The 13,157-nt window shown below is 50.5% G+C and overlaps 1 protein-coding gene across 4 annotated transcripts in view; it reads left to right on the top strand.

Moving 5' to 3' along the window:
* Nucleotides 1-13,157, top strand: part of PPFIA1 (PTPRF interacting protein alpha 1) — an 89,694-nt gene that overhangs the window by 55,870 nt on the left and 20,667 nt on the right. For all 4 annotated transcript variants that reach the window (XM_060105547.1, XM_060105546.1, XM_060105545.1 and 1 more), the window contains 5 exons: nt 1,071-1,294; nt 3,418-3,649; nt 8,888-9,039; nt 9,913-10,085; nt 10,494-10,587. In XM_060105547.1, coding sequence (XP_059961530.1) covers nt 1,071-1,294; nt 3,418-3,649; nt 8,888-9,039; nt 9,913-10,085; nt 10,494-10,587 — 875 coding nt within the window. The remainder of the gene's footprint in view (nt 1-1,070; nt 1,295-3,417; nt 3,650-8,887; nt 9,040-9,912; nt 10,086-10,493; nt 10,588-13,157) is intronic.

The following is a 13,157-nucleotide window of genomic DNA, read 5'->3' as shown; positions in this document are numbered from 1 at the left end:
AGCTTTCAGGGAAACGCGGTGGTTGCTGGAAGGAGCCCTGGAGGGAGAGTTCTGTGGTTGCTGCTGTGTGCTTTTAAGGAGAGAGGAGGGAGTGGACATCCTGAGGCTGTTGGAATGAGCCCGTAGGACGTGGATTAGCCACAGGGAAGGAGGAGTGATGACAGGTGATCCTGGACCAGCTGAAGGGGGTGGCCCAGCCCTGGGGAGGGTCGGAGAGGAAGACGATGGAGTGCGTGGGCACAGGCCCCAGGGGCAGGGGGCTGGGGAGCCTGCGTCTAGAGGCTGCCCTGTGGTTACTCTGAGGTCACGTCTGGGAAACGGGAGGCAGGACCCTGGGCTGAGCGTGGAGGTGGGGATGGGGCCCGGGAGGAGGTTTGGGGAGGGAAGGGGTGTGAGACGGCCCCAGAGGGGAGGCAGCACAGAGCCCCAGCGAGCACGCTTCTTCTGTGCATGTTCTGATGGCAGCACAGAGGGCGTCTGGGCTCCGCACAGAGGTGCCCTTGCAATGTGAGTGCAGTTCCCTGGAAAAGCCCCGCCACGCTGCGGCTCCCGCGCCCTGAGGGCTGTGGGGGGCTGGCTCTCCCGTCTCCCCTCTGCTGCCGCTCGTGTCTGCGCGTGTTCAGACCAGCCTCAGGAGAGGGAGCGCTGAGGAGCCTCCGAGAGCCCTGGTACTTGGTGGCGCTGGTAAAAGCTATGGCAGCTGAGCTGAACCCAGCGTCTTTGGATCTGATGGGGTTTTTTTACTTCCCTTCAACCTGGCTGATGGTGGCACGGAATTAATTATTTTAATTTTCGGTTTTTGTTTCTGATGCGGTCGCGTCAGCCTTGTGAATAATGTCATAGAGTTGCCTCCCGTCCAGGCTAGGATGTGAATGTTGCCAGGCCGTCTAAGAAACAGATTCTCCTCCTGCCCATTTCTTAAATGCTGCTCACTTAACAGATGTCGGTGGCTTCTAAGCGTGACCCGTTTTTCCAAAATCTTCTGGGTCTCTGTGTAGAATTGTTTCAAGTTGCTGGTAGATTGAAGTTGCCGTGACTGTTGCTGTTGAGACGTGGCCTCTCGTGCACAGGTGCAGACCCTGAACGAGCAGGACTGGGAGCGTGCCCAGCAAGCCAGCGTGCTGGCGAACGTGGCCCAGGCGTTTGAGAGCGACTTGGACGTGTCTGACGGTGAAGGAGACAGGGACACCCTCTTCAGCTCGGCCACTCTGCTGTCGCCCAGCGGGCAGGCCGATGCCCAGACCCTGGCCATGATGCTTCAGGAGCAGCTGGACGCCATCAACAAAGAGATCCGGTGCGTGTGCCCATGCCTGGCTCCCCGGAAACACGGTGTCTCTGAGGGTGGACGCTACTTAGAAAAGCCTAAGTGTTCCATAATAAGAAAACTTACTTTGGTTCCGTTTTAAGAATTTTAAGTCCTGAGATTGCCCTTGATTATAAAGCTCAGTTAAGCAGGGCATTGTCCCCACAGTTGTGGTGTCAGCACACCGTGTGAGATGTCGTGGAAGGGGGAGAGGCGTTCAGCCCCTGCCCCCGGAAGCTGCCGACACATCTGGAGAGAGATGGCGGGGTGCAGAGAGCTGAGGCCATGTCCGGCCGGGGTGCAGAGCGGAGACATGGCGCCGGGGAGTCGGGGCGAAGTTGGCTCCCCGGATTCCTTTCCTGGGGCAGGGCTGGGTGATGGGGTGGCCGACCGGGAGAAAGGCCAAAGCTCGGCGCAGGGGCAGGTGAGGGTGGGCGTGCCGCAGCAAGTGAGGGCACCCTTCATCAGCCTCTGCCAGCCGGCGTGTCCCCCCAGCTCTGAGCCCCGAGGTGATGCCCCCCTGCAGCCCATGCATCCTCCGGCACGGAGGGGTCGCCCTCTTGTGGGTCCCTCGGAGCCTCGCGTATTCTGCAGTGTGTCCCAAAGCCACCGGGAACAGAAAAGCTGGGGTTTTCAGGTTGGCAGACTCCCACTCGGACTTGCGTTTTGCTTTTAAATTAACATAATGTGAAAATTGGTTCTTGGAAGACAGAGGTCAAAGGATGTGTTTTTGAGTATTTTTTAGTCTCATCAGTGTATTTAAGATGTTTTCTTTAGAAACTGTCATAGCAACTGTAATAGCTATGTTGCAAAACAGGGAATAGAATCCAAAGGACTGCCTTGTAGTGACCAGGAGGCCTTAGGTCTGAGGGCAGCAGTGTGACCGGGTACCCTGAGGCCTGCCGGGTGTCAGATCTGCCATGGCCACACCTCCTGTCCCAAGTCCACGTGCAGAGCAGCCCCAGGCCGGTGACCCTGTGGTGGACCCAGTCAGAGTTGCTGCTCCGATTGCTCTAGTCACATTAACACAGGCAGAGGTGCCCATTCCCACCTGCAGAGAATGGGGGCCAGAGAGGAAAGGCCGCAGAATAAACGGCAAAAATGGTACAAGTAGGTTGTGCTGCCTGCACTTTTGAATTCATAGACTGGCTTCTTCGTGTGCCGTGTTTGAACCCAGATGAGCTCTGAAAGACTGTCTTTCCCCATCCCTGCGGGAACTATGAAACGATTATATACTTTTATTTTTATAGCGTGTTGCCAGGTAAAAGTGATGTTTTCCTTATGCAACAGGTTGACCTGATATAAATGGTAAATTCTGTCCATCGACTTGTTATCAAAAATGAGAAAATACTTTCAGGATATATAAGTAGAACTTAAACTGGAAAGGTTACGACAAGGATCCGGTATTTTAATATCAAAATAGTTGTATTTGCATAGTCAGATATTTAGACTGCTATTTAACCATCCAGTACACATTCAGGGAGAAGAACATTAACCTTGAATTCCAGAGTAATGCAGCGTGGTTGACATGAATCCAGAAACGCACACGAGGGACTTCCCTGACGGTCCAGTGGTTAAGACTCTGCCCTTCCACTGCAGGGGGCACGGGTTCAATCCCTGGTTGGGGAACAACAACAAAAAAAACCCCCAAAAAACAAACAGAAAAAAAGAAACTCACATGAGGCTGGTAGAGAACTTTATGAAATAATACTTTTGTTCAAATTCAACCTTAAAAAAAATCAACTCAGTATTTTCATCTGGTCTAGAGACTTGTGTTTAGAAACTCCAAATTGCTTTGTGAATTGCTTTTTTGATTATATCAGAGTTCCCGATTTCCAGTTGAAAAAGTTGATAGGTATGCAGCTTTGCTGTAACAACAGGGAAGGTAAAAGTTGTAAATTTTAAATATCTCATTATGCAGTGAGAGTTGCCACCCAGCCCCCATCAGAATTTTAGTGTAAATAAGTAAAATCAAATGTGAATGATCGGGAGCAGCTTTGTAAGATTCAGTGGTAAGTCGTTAATCGTGATACAGAATACAAACCCAGATTTGTTATCCAGACATGTTCCTCTGTTTCCTGACAAAGGCAGGGGACGGTGTTATTCTGTTTCAGGTTGATACAAGAAGAAAAGGAGAACACGGAGCAGCGGGCAGAGGAGATTGAGAGCAGGGTGGGCAGTGGGAGCTTAGACAGCCTTGGTCGATTTCGATCAGTGAGCTCCATCCCCCCGTACCCTGCTTCCTCTCGGGCCAGCTCTTCCCCTCCCAGCAGCGGGCGGCCCACCCCTCGAAGGGCCCCGCACAGCCCGGCAAGGGAAGTGGACAGACTAGGCGTCATGACTCTGGTAAGTGTCTGCCTTCTCCCTGCTGCACCCTCCCCCAGCACACCTGGTTTGCTTGCTTGCTTGCTTTAACCTAGAAGAAAATCAGGTGCATTTGCTATGCTCAGAGGTTCAAGATTTTTAAAGCCAGCTAGTATTTAATCAGTCCCCCAATTAATGGCAAATTAATTTTAATGTTTGGACCACCAGCTTAGCATGTCATCATGAACTCATCCAAAGTTCTCCTTTATGTAACAGTGGGCATGGCCTCTGCAAGGCACAGCAGCTACAGGAAAGTTTTTGTTTTTCAGGAATAGACAGCTTAGCAAGAGTAAACATAGGCAGTCCTAATGGCATCTCGAAAACTGTACAGCGAGTCAGTGCCGGCTTCCTTTACACTAGGGATGCCTCACTAGAGGGGGCAGGGCATGCGGTCAAAACAAAACCAAAAAAGCTAAACTGGTCCTCTTGCTGAGGCACCTGGCCGCGCACTCACGCCAGCTCTGCATGTGAAACCAGGTTAAAAGCCTGTGCCCCTGGGCTTCTCTGGTGGCACAGTGGTTGAGGGTCCACCTGCCGAGGCAGGGGACACGGGTTCATGCCCCGGTCCGGGAAGATCCCACATGCCGCAGAGCAGCTGGGCCCGTGAGCCATGGCCGCTGAGCCTGCGCGTCCGGAGCCTGTGCTCCGCAACGGGAGAGGCCACAACGGTGAGAGGCCCGCCTACCGCAAAAAAAAAAAAAAAAAAAAAAAAAGCTGGTGCCCCGCGGCTCCCAGGGAAGCAAACGGGCTTCCTCATGCTTCCTCCTCTGGAAATGCGATGACCGGGCGGTGACAGCGTGCAGCTCTGAAGCACACACTGTAACTTTCCTGTGTATTTAGTTTAGGTTTTGTGAGTGCGTTGCTGTTTGCCACATGAAATCATATTTACAATATTCTGCTTTTTAGCTACACTTGTATTATAATTTTTTTCTGTTACCACCTATTTTCATTTTAGCTGCATTGTTAGCCAGCGTATGATTAAATCAACTGTGAATCATTTTAGTGACATGGGAAGTGCTAACTAGTCCATTTTGTGGTATTTTGGCATACTGTTTTTATAATTTACATCATTAGCTAATTAGCTGATATTTAAAACTCTGATGATTTCATTTGTGGTTTCATGCTTAGTTTCTTTCAGAGAATCTGTAAAAACAGTTCTGTGTATTTTTTTCCTCGTTGTTACATGGTTCTCTGTTCTGGCTGACGGTGTGTCTGCTTCTGTCATTGGTGTAGATTCCCTGTATCATCCTTTGTTTTATCATTGTTAATCCAGACCCCAGCCTCCCCACCGCCGAGTCTGTAGTTTACCATCCAGCTCCGCTCCCCGTCCACCCCACTCTGTGGTCCACAGTGTGTGTCTATGCTTGGTCGTGGCTCATTAGTGGGGTCTCTGCGTTATCTTCGTTTCTCATTAAACAGTGTTTTTCCCCCATAGCGGTAAGTTTTATTTAGTGTATCACTGCGTAATAGGTATGGCTACAGGCATGATGTAGATGGATCAGAGTGTTTCTGCTCACACTGTATAGCATATGTGTAATTCATAAGTGAGATGTTGCTTATATAAAGAAATGACCCACTAAGTGTAGAATTAATGGGCTCTTTGACACAACGTACTTTCTGGTTTTGGTGCTTGTATTATTTAAGATGGTAAATCTCATCAGCTTATTAAACATGCACAGTTAATGTCTTTACTAGACTATTTTTAATTAAATTATCTTCTATGAATCATAAAATGTAAAGACTATCTGCCATTATGCTAGCTTTTATTCTTACATATTTTCACAGGGTATCTGCTTTAATCAATAAATTTATTTTGAGACGTTTTAAATCAAATTCTAGGTAAGGATTTTACATTAATGTCCAGTAGGTGGTTAGATTTGTTCAGTGTTAAAATAGGTATTGCAATTACTTCCTCATCAGTTAGATTGCTATTTTAAAGTATAACATGTTTCTTATTAAGAAAAACTAAGTTATAGAGAAGTTTGGCTTAGAATAGACAACTGTTAGGGCCCTTTGTTATACAGAATGCCATATTATAAGAAATTGAGTATGTTGTAATAGAATTGTATCTTCCTGAGGAATAATTTATAGTGTTTCTCTAGGAAATCTTGAATAGCTTATTATATTTAACTTTTGTGGTCAAAAAGATGTTCTATTTCCAGTTACATTTTCTCTAAATCTTATCTCACTTACATGTGTTCTGTCATTTTCTTTTTAATATATTTGCCTGTACTGATCCTTGAATTTTTAACTTCAAAGTGTGCAGTAAATCTGGTTTCTCTTCATTTCTTTGCATGCATCTGTCAGCCTAGTGATTTAAGGAAACATCGTAGAAAGGTAAAATATTTAGTAATTTAGCATGCCTTTGTTTCTTTGTGAAGTATTGAAGAGTCCCTGTCATTTTACATGAATGAACACTATGTGGTTGAGTACTGGTGAATAATTGACGTTTCAGTGGAAGTGTTGAAACTCACCCTCCACTTAACATATGCTGATGGTTCTGCTGGAAATAGGTCGTTCACTGGGACAAATGTAAGAGTTTGCCTTTCTCCCGCTTGTTTGCCTTCTAATTGTTGCACGCTTATTTATAATAGACATAGTGTTTTTTATTTTTTGTTATTATTTTTAAATTTTATTTATTTATTTACTTATTTATTTTTGGCTATGCTGCGAGGCTTGTGGGGTCTTAGTTCCCCAACCAGGGATCGAACTCAGGCCCCAGGCAGTGAGAGCGCTGAGTCCTTAACCACTCTACCACCAGAAAATTCCCCATAGTGTTTTTTAAAAAGAAATGATGGGGGGCTTCCCTGGTGGCGCAGTGGTTGAGAGTCCGCCTGCCGACGCAGGGGACATGGGTTCGTGCCCCAGTCCGGGAAGATCCCACATGCCACGGAGCGGCTGGATCTGTGAGCCATGGCCGCTGAGCCTGTGCGTCCGGAGCCTGTGCTCCGCAACGGGAGAGGCCACAACAGTGAGAGGCCCGCGTACCGCAAAAAAAAAAAAAAAAAAAAAAAAAAAAATGAAATGATGGAAGCGGAGCCATAGATGCTAGATTTGGGGGAAAGCAGTTTTAATAGTCACAGGTAGTAGCGTTCGGTAGGCTGTTACTTTGTGCCAGGCCTCGTGAGTCTTTACGAGTCTGTTCCCTAATCCCACAAACACCCACGTGAGGTCCAGGTGCTGTTGTTATCCCCATTCAACGTGGACGCCGAGGCTTAGAGCGGCCAGGCGCTGTGCCCAGGCTCACACAGTCAGCAGCGCAGTGTGGCTTTGTCTGATTTCAGAACCTGGAACCTCAGCCCCGGCGCCGCCCGGCCCGCTTTTCCACCAGGAGCTCTTGTCTCCTTCACAGCATTCCTGACGGAGGGTGCTCGGGGCTCCTTCCTCTCAGATAACCCTGGACTGAGCCCCTGTTCTTGGAGGGAATACGGTGCGCTGAGGGCCAGATCTGTTGACCATGATGCCTCCCTCCCTCTCAGGCACACAACCCCCCGAGCGTGCACTCGCCGCGCAGCCGTGCAGGACGCGGGCCGCCGTCCTGCAGCCCAGCCGCCCAGTGTGCCAGCACCTTTCTGCCAGGCCACAGCAGTGCAGCAATTTAAAGTCCCGGCTCTGTCACCGATCGGTTGTGACCTGGGTGAGCCGCCCACCCGCTCTGGGCCCGGCTTTGCCCTGCTGTTAAGTGAGGACAGTGATAGACCCGTGCCCTTCGGGGTGACCGTGCTGTGCCGTCCCTGCACAGTCCACAGGTCGGCAGTGAGACGCAGTTCTGCTGCATACGTTTGTAGTTTTCTTGGTGGCAAGACTTTCTCAATAAAGGTAGTGGCCTGTTGATTACATCCCGGCCGGGTGGCCTGGTCTGTTGCGTGCGGTAGCTTGAGCTCGCTGACTGGCTACTGAGAGGGCCTTGTTGTAGGCTTGGCGTGTGCGCGCCAAGAACCAGGCACCGGCGGACCTGCCGCCTCTTCCACGTCGCAGGTGGACGCCGAGACGCCTGCCCAGCTTGCGTGCAGCTGCCCGTCCTAGTCACGTGGGCACAGTGGAGTGGGCTCTCATCCCGGGGGAGGTGCAAGGGGAGAGACAGCCAGGCTGGGTGGGCCCGGAGGACTTCCTTAGGAAGAGGCCCTTGGGAAGGGGCTTGTTGTGTTAACTGGGCTTCAGAGCAGCTGTTTGTCTCCATGGAGTCCATAGTCAACTCAGACCTGTGTCACTTCCCTGACCCGTTTGATTTTTATAAAGGATTGTTTTAACTTGAACTTGAGATCGATCCCTGTTAAGTTTCACATTGATGATTTCTAGCCTTTCTAGCCTTTTGCTATCTGATGATTGTAATTAGAAATCAGGAGAGGACACAGTTTATCCAGCTGTCGCTTAAATGAGTTCAGCTATATTTTGCCCTGGGTCACTTTGTTGTCACCAAGCCACTGTGGGGCTGCAGTGGATCAGTATTCTTTACAGAGTCCCATTAAAAAGGCACAGGTCGGTTGCTCAAGTCTCATTCTTTATACAAATGCTTGCCGTGCATGTTTCATAAAATCTAACCTGGCTTAACCACAAAACCCAAATTTATAAGGGAGATCTGCTTGGACCCTGAAGGGGTTAATCTGTTCCCCATACTGTAACCACCACCCTGCTTCCCATACTCACATCCCATTACAATCCAAAAAGCTGGGAGTCTGGAAGAGATCATCTTTTGATGAAGACCTAGAACAAGCTATTGCTTTTTTCCTCTCAAACAGAAAGGTCTGGACAGGTTTGCCAGAGAGGTGTCTTATACCCTTGCTAGCGTTTCTGTTGAACGGCATCAGGAGATAAATACAGTCGTCCTCTTCATCGCGGCGGTTAATGCCATGCATGGTTTATGGTGGTGGCTTCAGGCGGGGCTCAGCTCTCTGCTGCCCCTGCGGGGCTGTCCGGGTGGCCTGGGTTCTAGGGACGGCAGGCCACGGGGAGGCTGCTGTCCAGGTCTCCACGCTCATGCGGGGGCAGGCCGGCGGGAGTCGGCTCCGCTCTCTGCTCCCTCTGCTGACAGCCTTGCTTCTCATGAACAAGACAGCCCTTTAAGATGGCATTAGGCTAGATCAAGCCTTTTTGTACTGGCAGAAAGCATAGCTAATAGGTTTTCAAATAAGTTTCTGGTTATAATGTAAAGCCTCCGTGATTTCCTTTATCCGTCACAGTCTGTTGTCACCTAATTTTACACTTATCTCAATCCCTCAGCTGCCAGCTTCCCGAGAAGAGGTACGAGACGACAAGACGACCATCAAATGTGAAACCTCGCCCCCCTCCTCCCCGCGGTCCCTTCGGCTGGACCGGCTGCACACAGGGGCGCTGCACACAGCCAGCCACGAGGACATCAGGGACGCACGCAAGTAAGGGCCCTGCTCTCCTCCTTCCACTCTCAGGACATTTGTTCATCTTCTCTTGAAAAACAAGTCAGAATGATGATTTTAAAGAAATACCACTCAGTTCAGCGTGTTTGTTTAAGTGACAGACTTTAGGGTGCCGACCCCTGCTCTGGGCGCTGTAGTGAAATCCGGCAGGAGGTGCCTTCTGTTTGGACAGAGTCAGCTTGGCAAGAAAAGAGTTAAGTGATATCAGCAATTTTAGAAACACCTCGTTTCTTCAGATTCTACAGATTAACTCCTTTGGGAACTTTCTTCCTATTCCGGCCGGAGCCTCCGCCCGGCGCGGGCTGTGTTTCTGAGCGTTACCCCTCCGTAGGACACTCCGTGGCTCTCGGATGCGCTCTTGTCCTTTCCGAGCTGTGCGGTGTCCCACCCCATCCTTCCACGCTCCCCCAGTGCCTCCTCTCAGGAGACCGTCAGTCGCGGTTCTGTGACCCTGGCCTTGTTCAGACCACCACCTGCTGAGCTCCTGTCCCGAGCCAGGCAGCACTCGATGCAGGGCACATGTGGTCATCTCTCCAGTGCCCCTGCACGGTGACCATCGCTCTCCTGCCCCGGCCCCAGGGGCGTCTGCACCTGCCGGGCCGTTACCTTGAGGGGCTCGGAGCGCCCTCTGCACTGGGTGGTCTAGAGTCGGGCCCCTCCCTCTTGGGAGGAGAGCTCACGTCAGAGAGTCCCGGCCTCTCGGGAGCAGCTGTCCGTGGTGGGGAGCCTGCACCTCTTGTGCACGGCGCGGTCCGCGAGGAGCCCCGTCTGCCGCGTGGCGTGGGGAGCGAGCGTTGTAGGGGGTGTGGTTGCGCGAGGCCCCCTGCTAAAGGTCATTTTCTGTCCCCAAAGCTCGACAGGCTCGCAGGACGGCCCCGCGAGCAACCCCAGCAGTAGCAACAGCAGCCAGGACTCGCTGCACAAAGCCCCCAAGAAGAAGGGCATCAAATCCTCTATCGGCCGCTTGTTCGGCAAGAAAGAGAAGGGCCGACCTGGAGCCCTTGGCAAGGAATCGCTGGGACAAGGTGGGTGGTTTCCAGCCAACCCTTCAGTGTTCAGAGCGGGCAGGGGGCTGCCGCCGCGTGCTTCCTCTCACACGAGCTGGGTGTTCTCCCGGGTCTGTTTCCCCAGTGGGTCCACACACGGCCCAGAGAGCACGGGTAACGTCCACCTGCCTTGAGCAGCTCAGCGTCTCCCAGGCGTCAGCCTTCCTGCCTCTTGAGCATTTTCTTGTGTGTGTGTGTGTGTGTGTGCGTGTGCGCGTGCGCGCGCGCGCATGCGCATGTGCGTGCGCGTGTGCCGTCTGGTCGGAAAGTTCACCTTTAGAATTTTCTTCACTCTCCCTACAAAAACTCCTCCACCTGTTTACAGAAACACCTAACTCAGCCGTGTTGATTTTCTCTCAATGTTTCGACCACTCTGCTTCCTCGTAGCTATTATTTCAGAGACAGAAAACTCATCTCAAGATGCCTTGGGACTCAGCAAATTGGGAGGACAGGCTGAAAAAAATCGTAAACTTCAAAAAAAGTAAGGTTTTCGTTGTTTGTCGATCTCACTGAACAGTTTTCAGTTGTTCCTGATTTTTAACTAATGTTTATTGATTAAATGTGATATCCAGCTCTGTATATATACTATCTTCTGAAAGCTTAACCCAAAGCCTTTATTAAACTGTACTTCCCGGAGGACTTAGAACACCTGTGAATTTAGGAAGGACTCACACATGGGTTCCTAGTCCATTTTGGAGAGTTCTCTGGCGAGGACGTGTCGCGGTGCCGAGTCGTGCTCAGCCACAGAGCGTTCGTTATCTGAATGCCGGCTCCTGCACAAGTCAGCTTTGGGGCGTTGGGAAACTTGGCTTTCCTGTGCTTCAGTTTTCTCATCTGTGAGATGGGAGTCATAGAAGTACATACCCCATGGGGCCTTTACGAGCATTAGCTGTACAGATACATCTACGTATATGTACACGAGGCTCCTTAAACAGTGCCAGCACTGGGGAAGACACACGTGTAACTGCAGCTACTACGGGGACTTGGCATTTGCTGCTCACATTAGCGATCAGTCAGGAAGTTGTCACTTACCATGTTGCCCGTTTTTTCCCTCCTCTGGTAGATTTTGTATTTTTATCTTAAACAGACTCTCAGTTTTGCAATCTTAATAAATTTTAATTCTGAGTTGTCCTGATTCTGAAAATAAGCAATAACAGTAGGGATGGTTTTCTACAAAGGAGCTCGGGCATTGTGATGCCCCAGGATCAGGCACAGAGGCACATAGCGTGTGCACGTGTCTCTGGGTCCAGAGACGTTTTCTGACCCAGGACAGGTTGTGTGTCAGGTGACCACATCCCAAACCAGCGCTAAGTAGATGACCTGGTTAGGCGGAGACTGTCCCAGTGAACTGACAAGTGGGAAATAAGACGGAACGCTTTGTAGTCTCAGGTGAGCACGAACCTGAGAGTGGGGAAGGTGGTGATACGGTGGTGATACTGGCCCTTGAGATGGGGGAAGCTGGGTGGGCTCTGTGATAAATCTGACGATGGGGAAGGTCATCCGGCCACTGTCAAGCACCTTGAGAAACCAACACTGGTCTGGAATCCGGGGCCTGTAGGCACTGACTCCAGGACCACCCTTGGGCCCATGGGGACCCTCTCCACGAGAGGCCAGTTTGCCTTTAGCCCCTCAGGTTGCCTGTTGATTTTTCTTTTGTGAAATCTGCCTCATTTTAGCTCTCTTCTCAGAAATCACAGTTATCTTGCCTGGCATAGTGTTGATTGTGTTCCGGGGGAAATGCTGTCCTTTCGGTCATTGCTTACGACACCGTAGGAATACTTGGTCTTTGCTTCCCTGGAAGTAGAAATCTGTAGAAACCACTCAACAGCAAAAGCTGATTTGAGTGTTGCTGTCTTTGAACAGAGAGTGTTGTACCCGAACTCAGGTAATTGCCGTTTGCTTATGGGGACTTAACGTCAGAGCCTTTTGCCCTTCTGGAGTCATGCCAGGACATTTGTGTGCCCTAGATTCTGCTGGGGCGTTTCATTTCACACCCTCCGGCTCAGCTGCTAGAGACCAGGAGGGGTTGTGGCTGTGCCGCCCAGCCCTCCCACCCTCTGCTCCTGAGCGTTGCTGTTTCACGTAGCGTCAAACGTAGTTTTCCACTGTGTTTTCTCCATTTGTCTTGTAATCCTCAGGAGGAAGCTTGGGTGGTGGGCTGCATGTGGCAGACGTCGCTGGGTTACTTGCCCGGCGTATGATGAAGTTCCGTGCACTGGTGTGTGTGTCTGCTAGGCAGGTTCCTCTGGAGCTAGGGTGCTCAGGCTGAACTTCTGACTCGGTGTTACCATGGCTGAGAGTGCACGAGCAGGTTGTTCTCCGCTGTATCGTCACGCGCGGCAAGTTCTAACATGTACTGGCAACTTAGAGAACAATGCAGGGTCCGAAGGTTTTCTGACTACAGTGGGCAATTTTAGTTCTGTCAGTTAACCAGAGATACAATTGACTTTAGGGAGAAAGCTTTATTTATAAATGTGAAAAACATATTTTAGCTTTCCAGAAAAGATACTGTTTGAATATAGTTTAATGTTTATGGCATTATCGATGGGAGAATCAAACCACGCTTGTCAGAAATATTTTCTTTTTATCAAGCCCCAGTTTATCTCAGAGGTGCTCTTTTAACTGCTAAGTTTACACAGCCAGTGAGTGCTTCCACTTTTTTAGAGAATTTTCAAGATTTGGTGAAGATGAGACTTTCAGGTTTCATGAAAGCTACATGAGAGAGCACGGCGGGCATACTTGGTGCTGGACGTGCTCGGTGAGGCGTGGAGGCTGCAGCTGTCGTGGAAGTCGGCGTCCCTGACCGTCATCGCGGTGGCCTGGGCTCCAGACGGGCTCCCCGTGTGCGGGCACTTGCCCAACGGCGCTTGAACTCGACCCCGTTAATAAGGACCTGGTGCTTTAAATGCTGTCTTTCCACCTCCCCTTGGTCGACGCTGTCGTGCGCTCACAGGGGAAGCTGAGTCGTGGGGTTTGCTGTGCTGTGTGTGTCCTGAAACCTTCCGCGTTGCCCATCGCCAGCTGCTGGCTCGGAGCTGCACTGCTTTTGAC

The sequence above is a fragment of the Mesoplodon densirostris genome, chromosome 7 (genome assembly GCF_025265405.1).
Source record: "Mesoplodon densirostris isolate mMesDen1 chromosome 7, mMesDen1 primary haplotype, whole genome shotgun sequence".
NCBI classification, from domain to species: Eukaryota; Metazoa; Chordata; class Mammalia; order Artiodactyla; family Ziphiidae; genus Mesoplodon; species Mesoplodon densirostris.
This window is presented reverse-complemented; position numbering and strand designations above follow the sequence as displayed.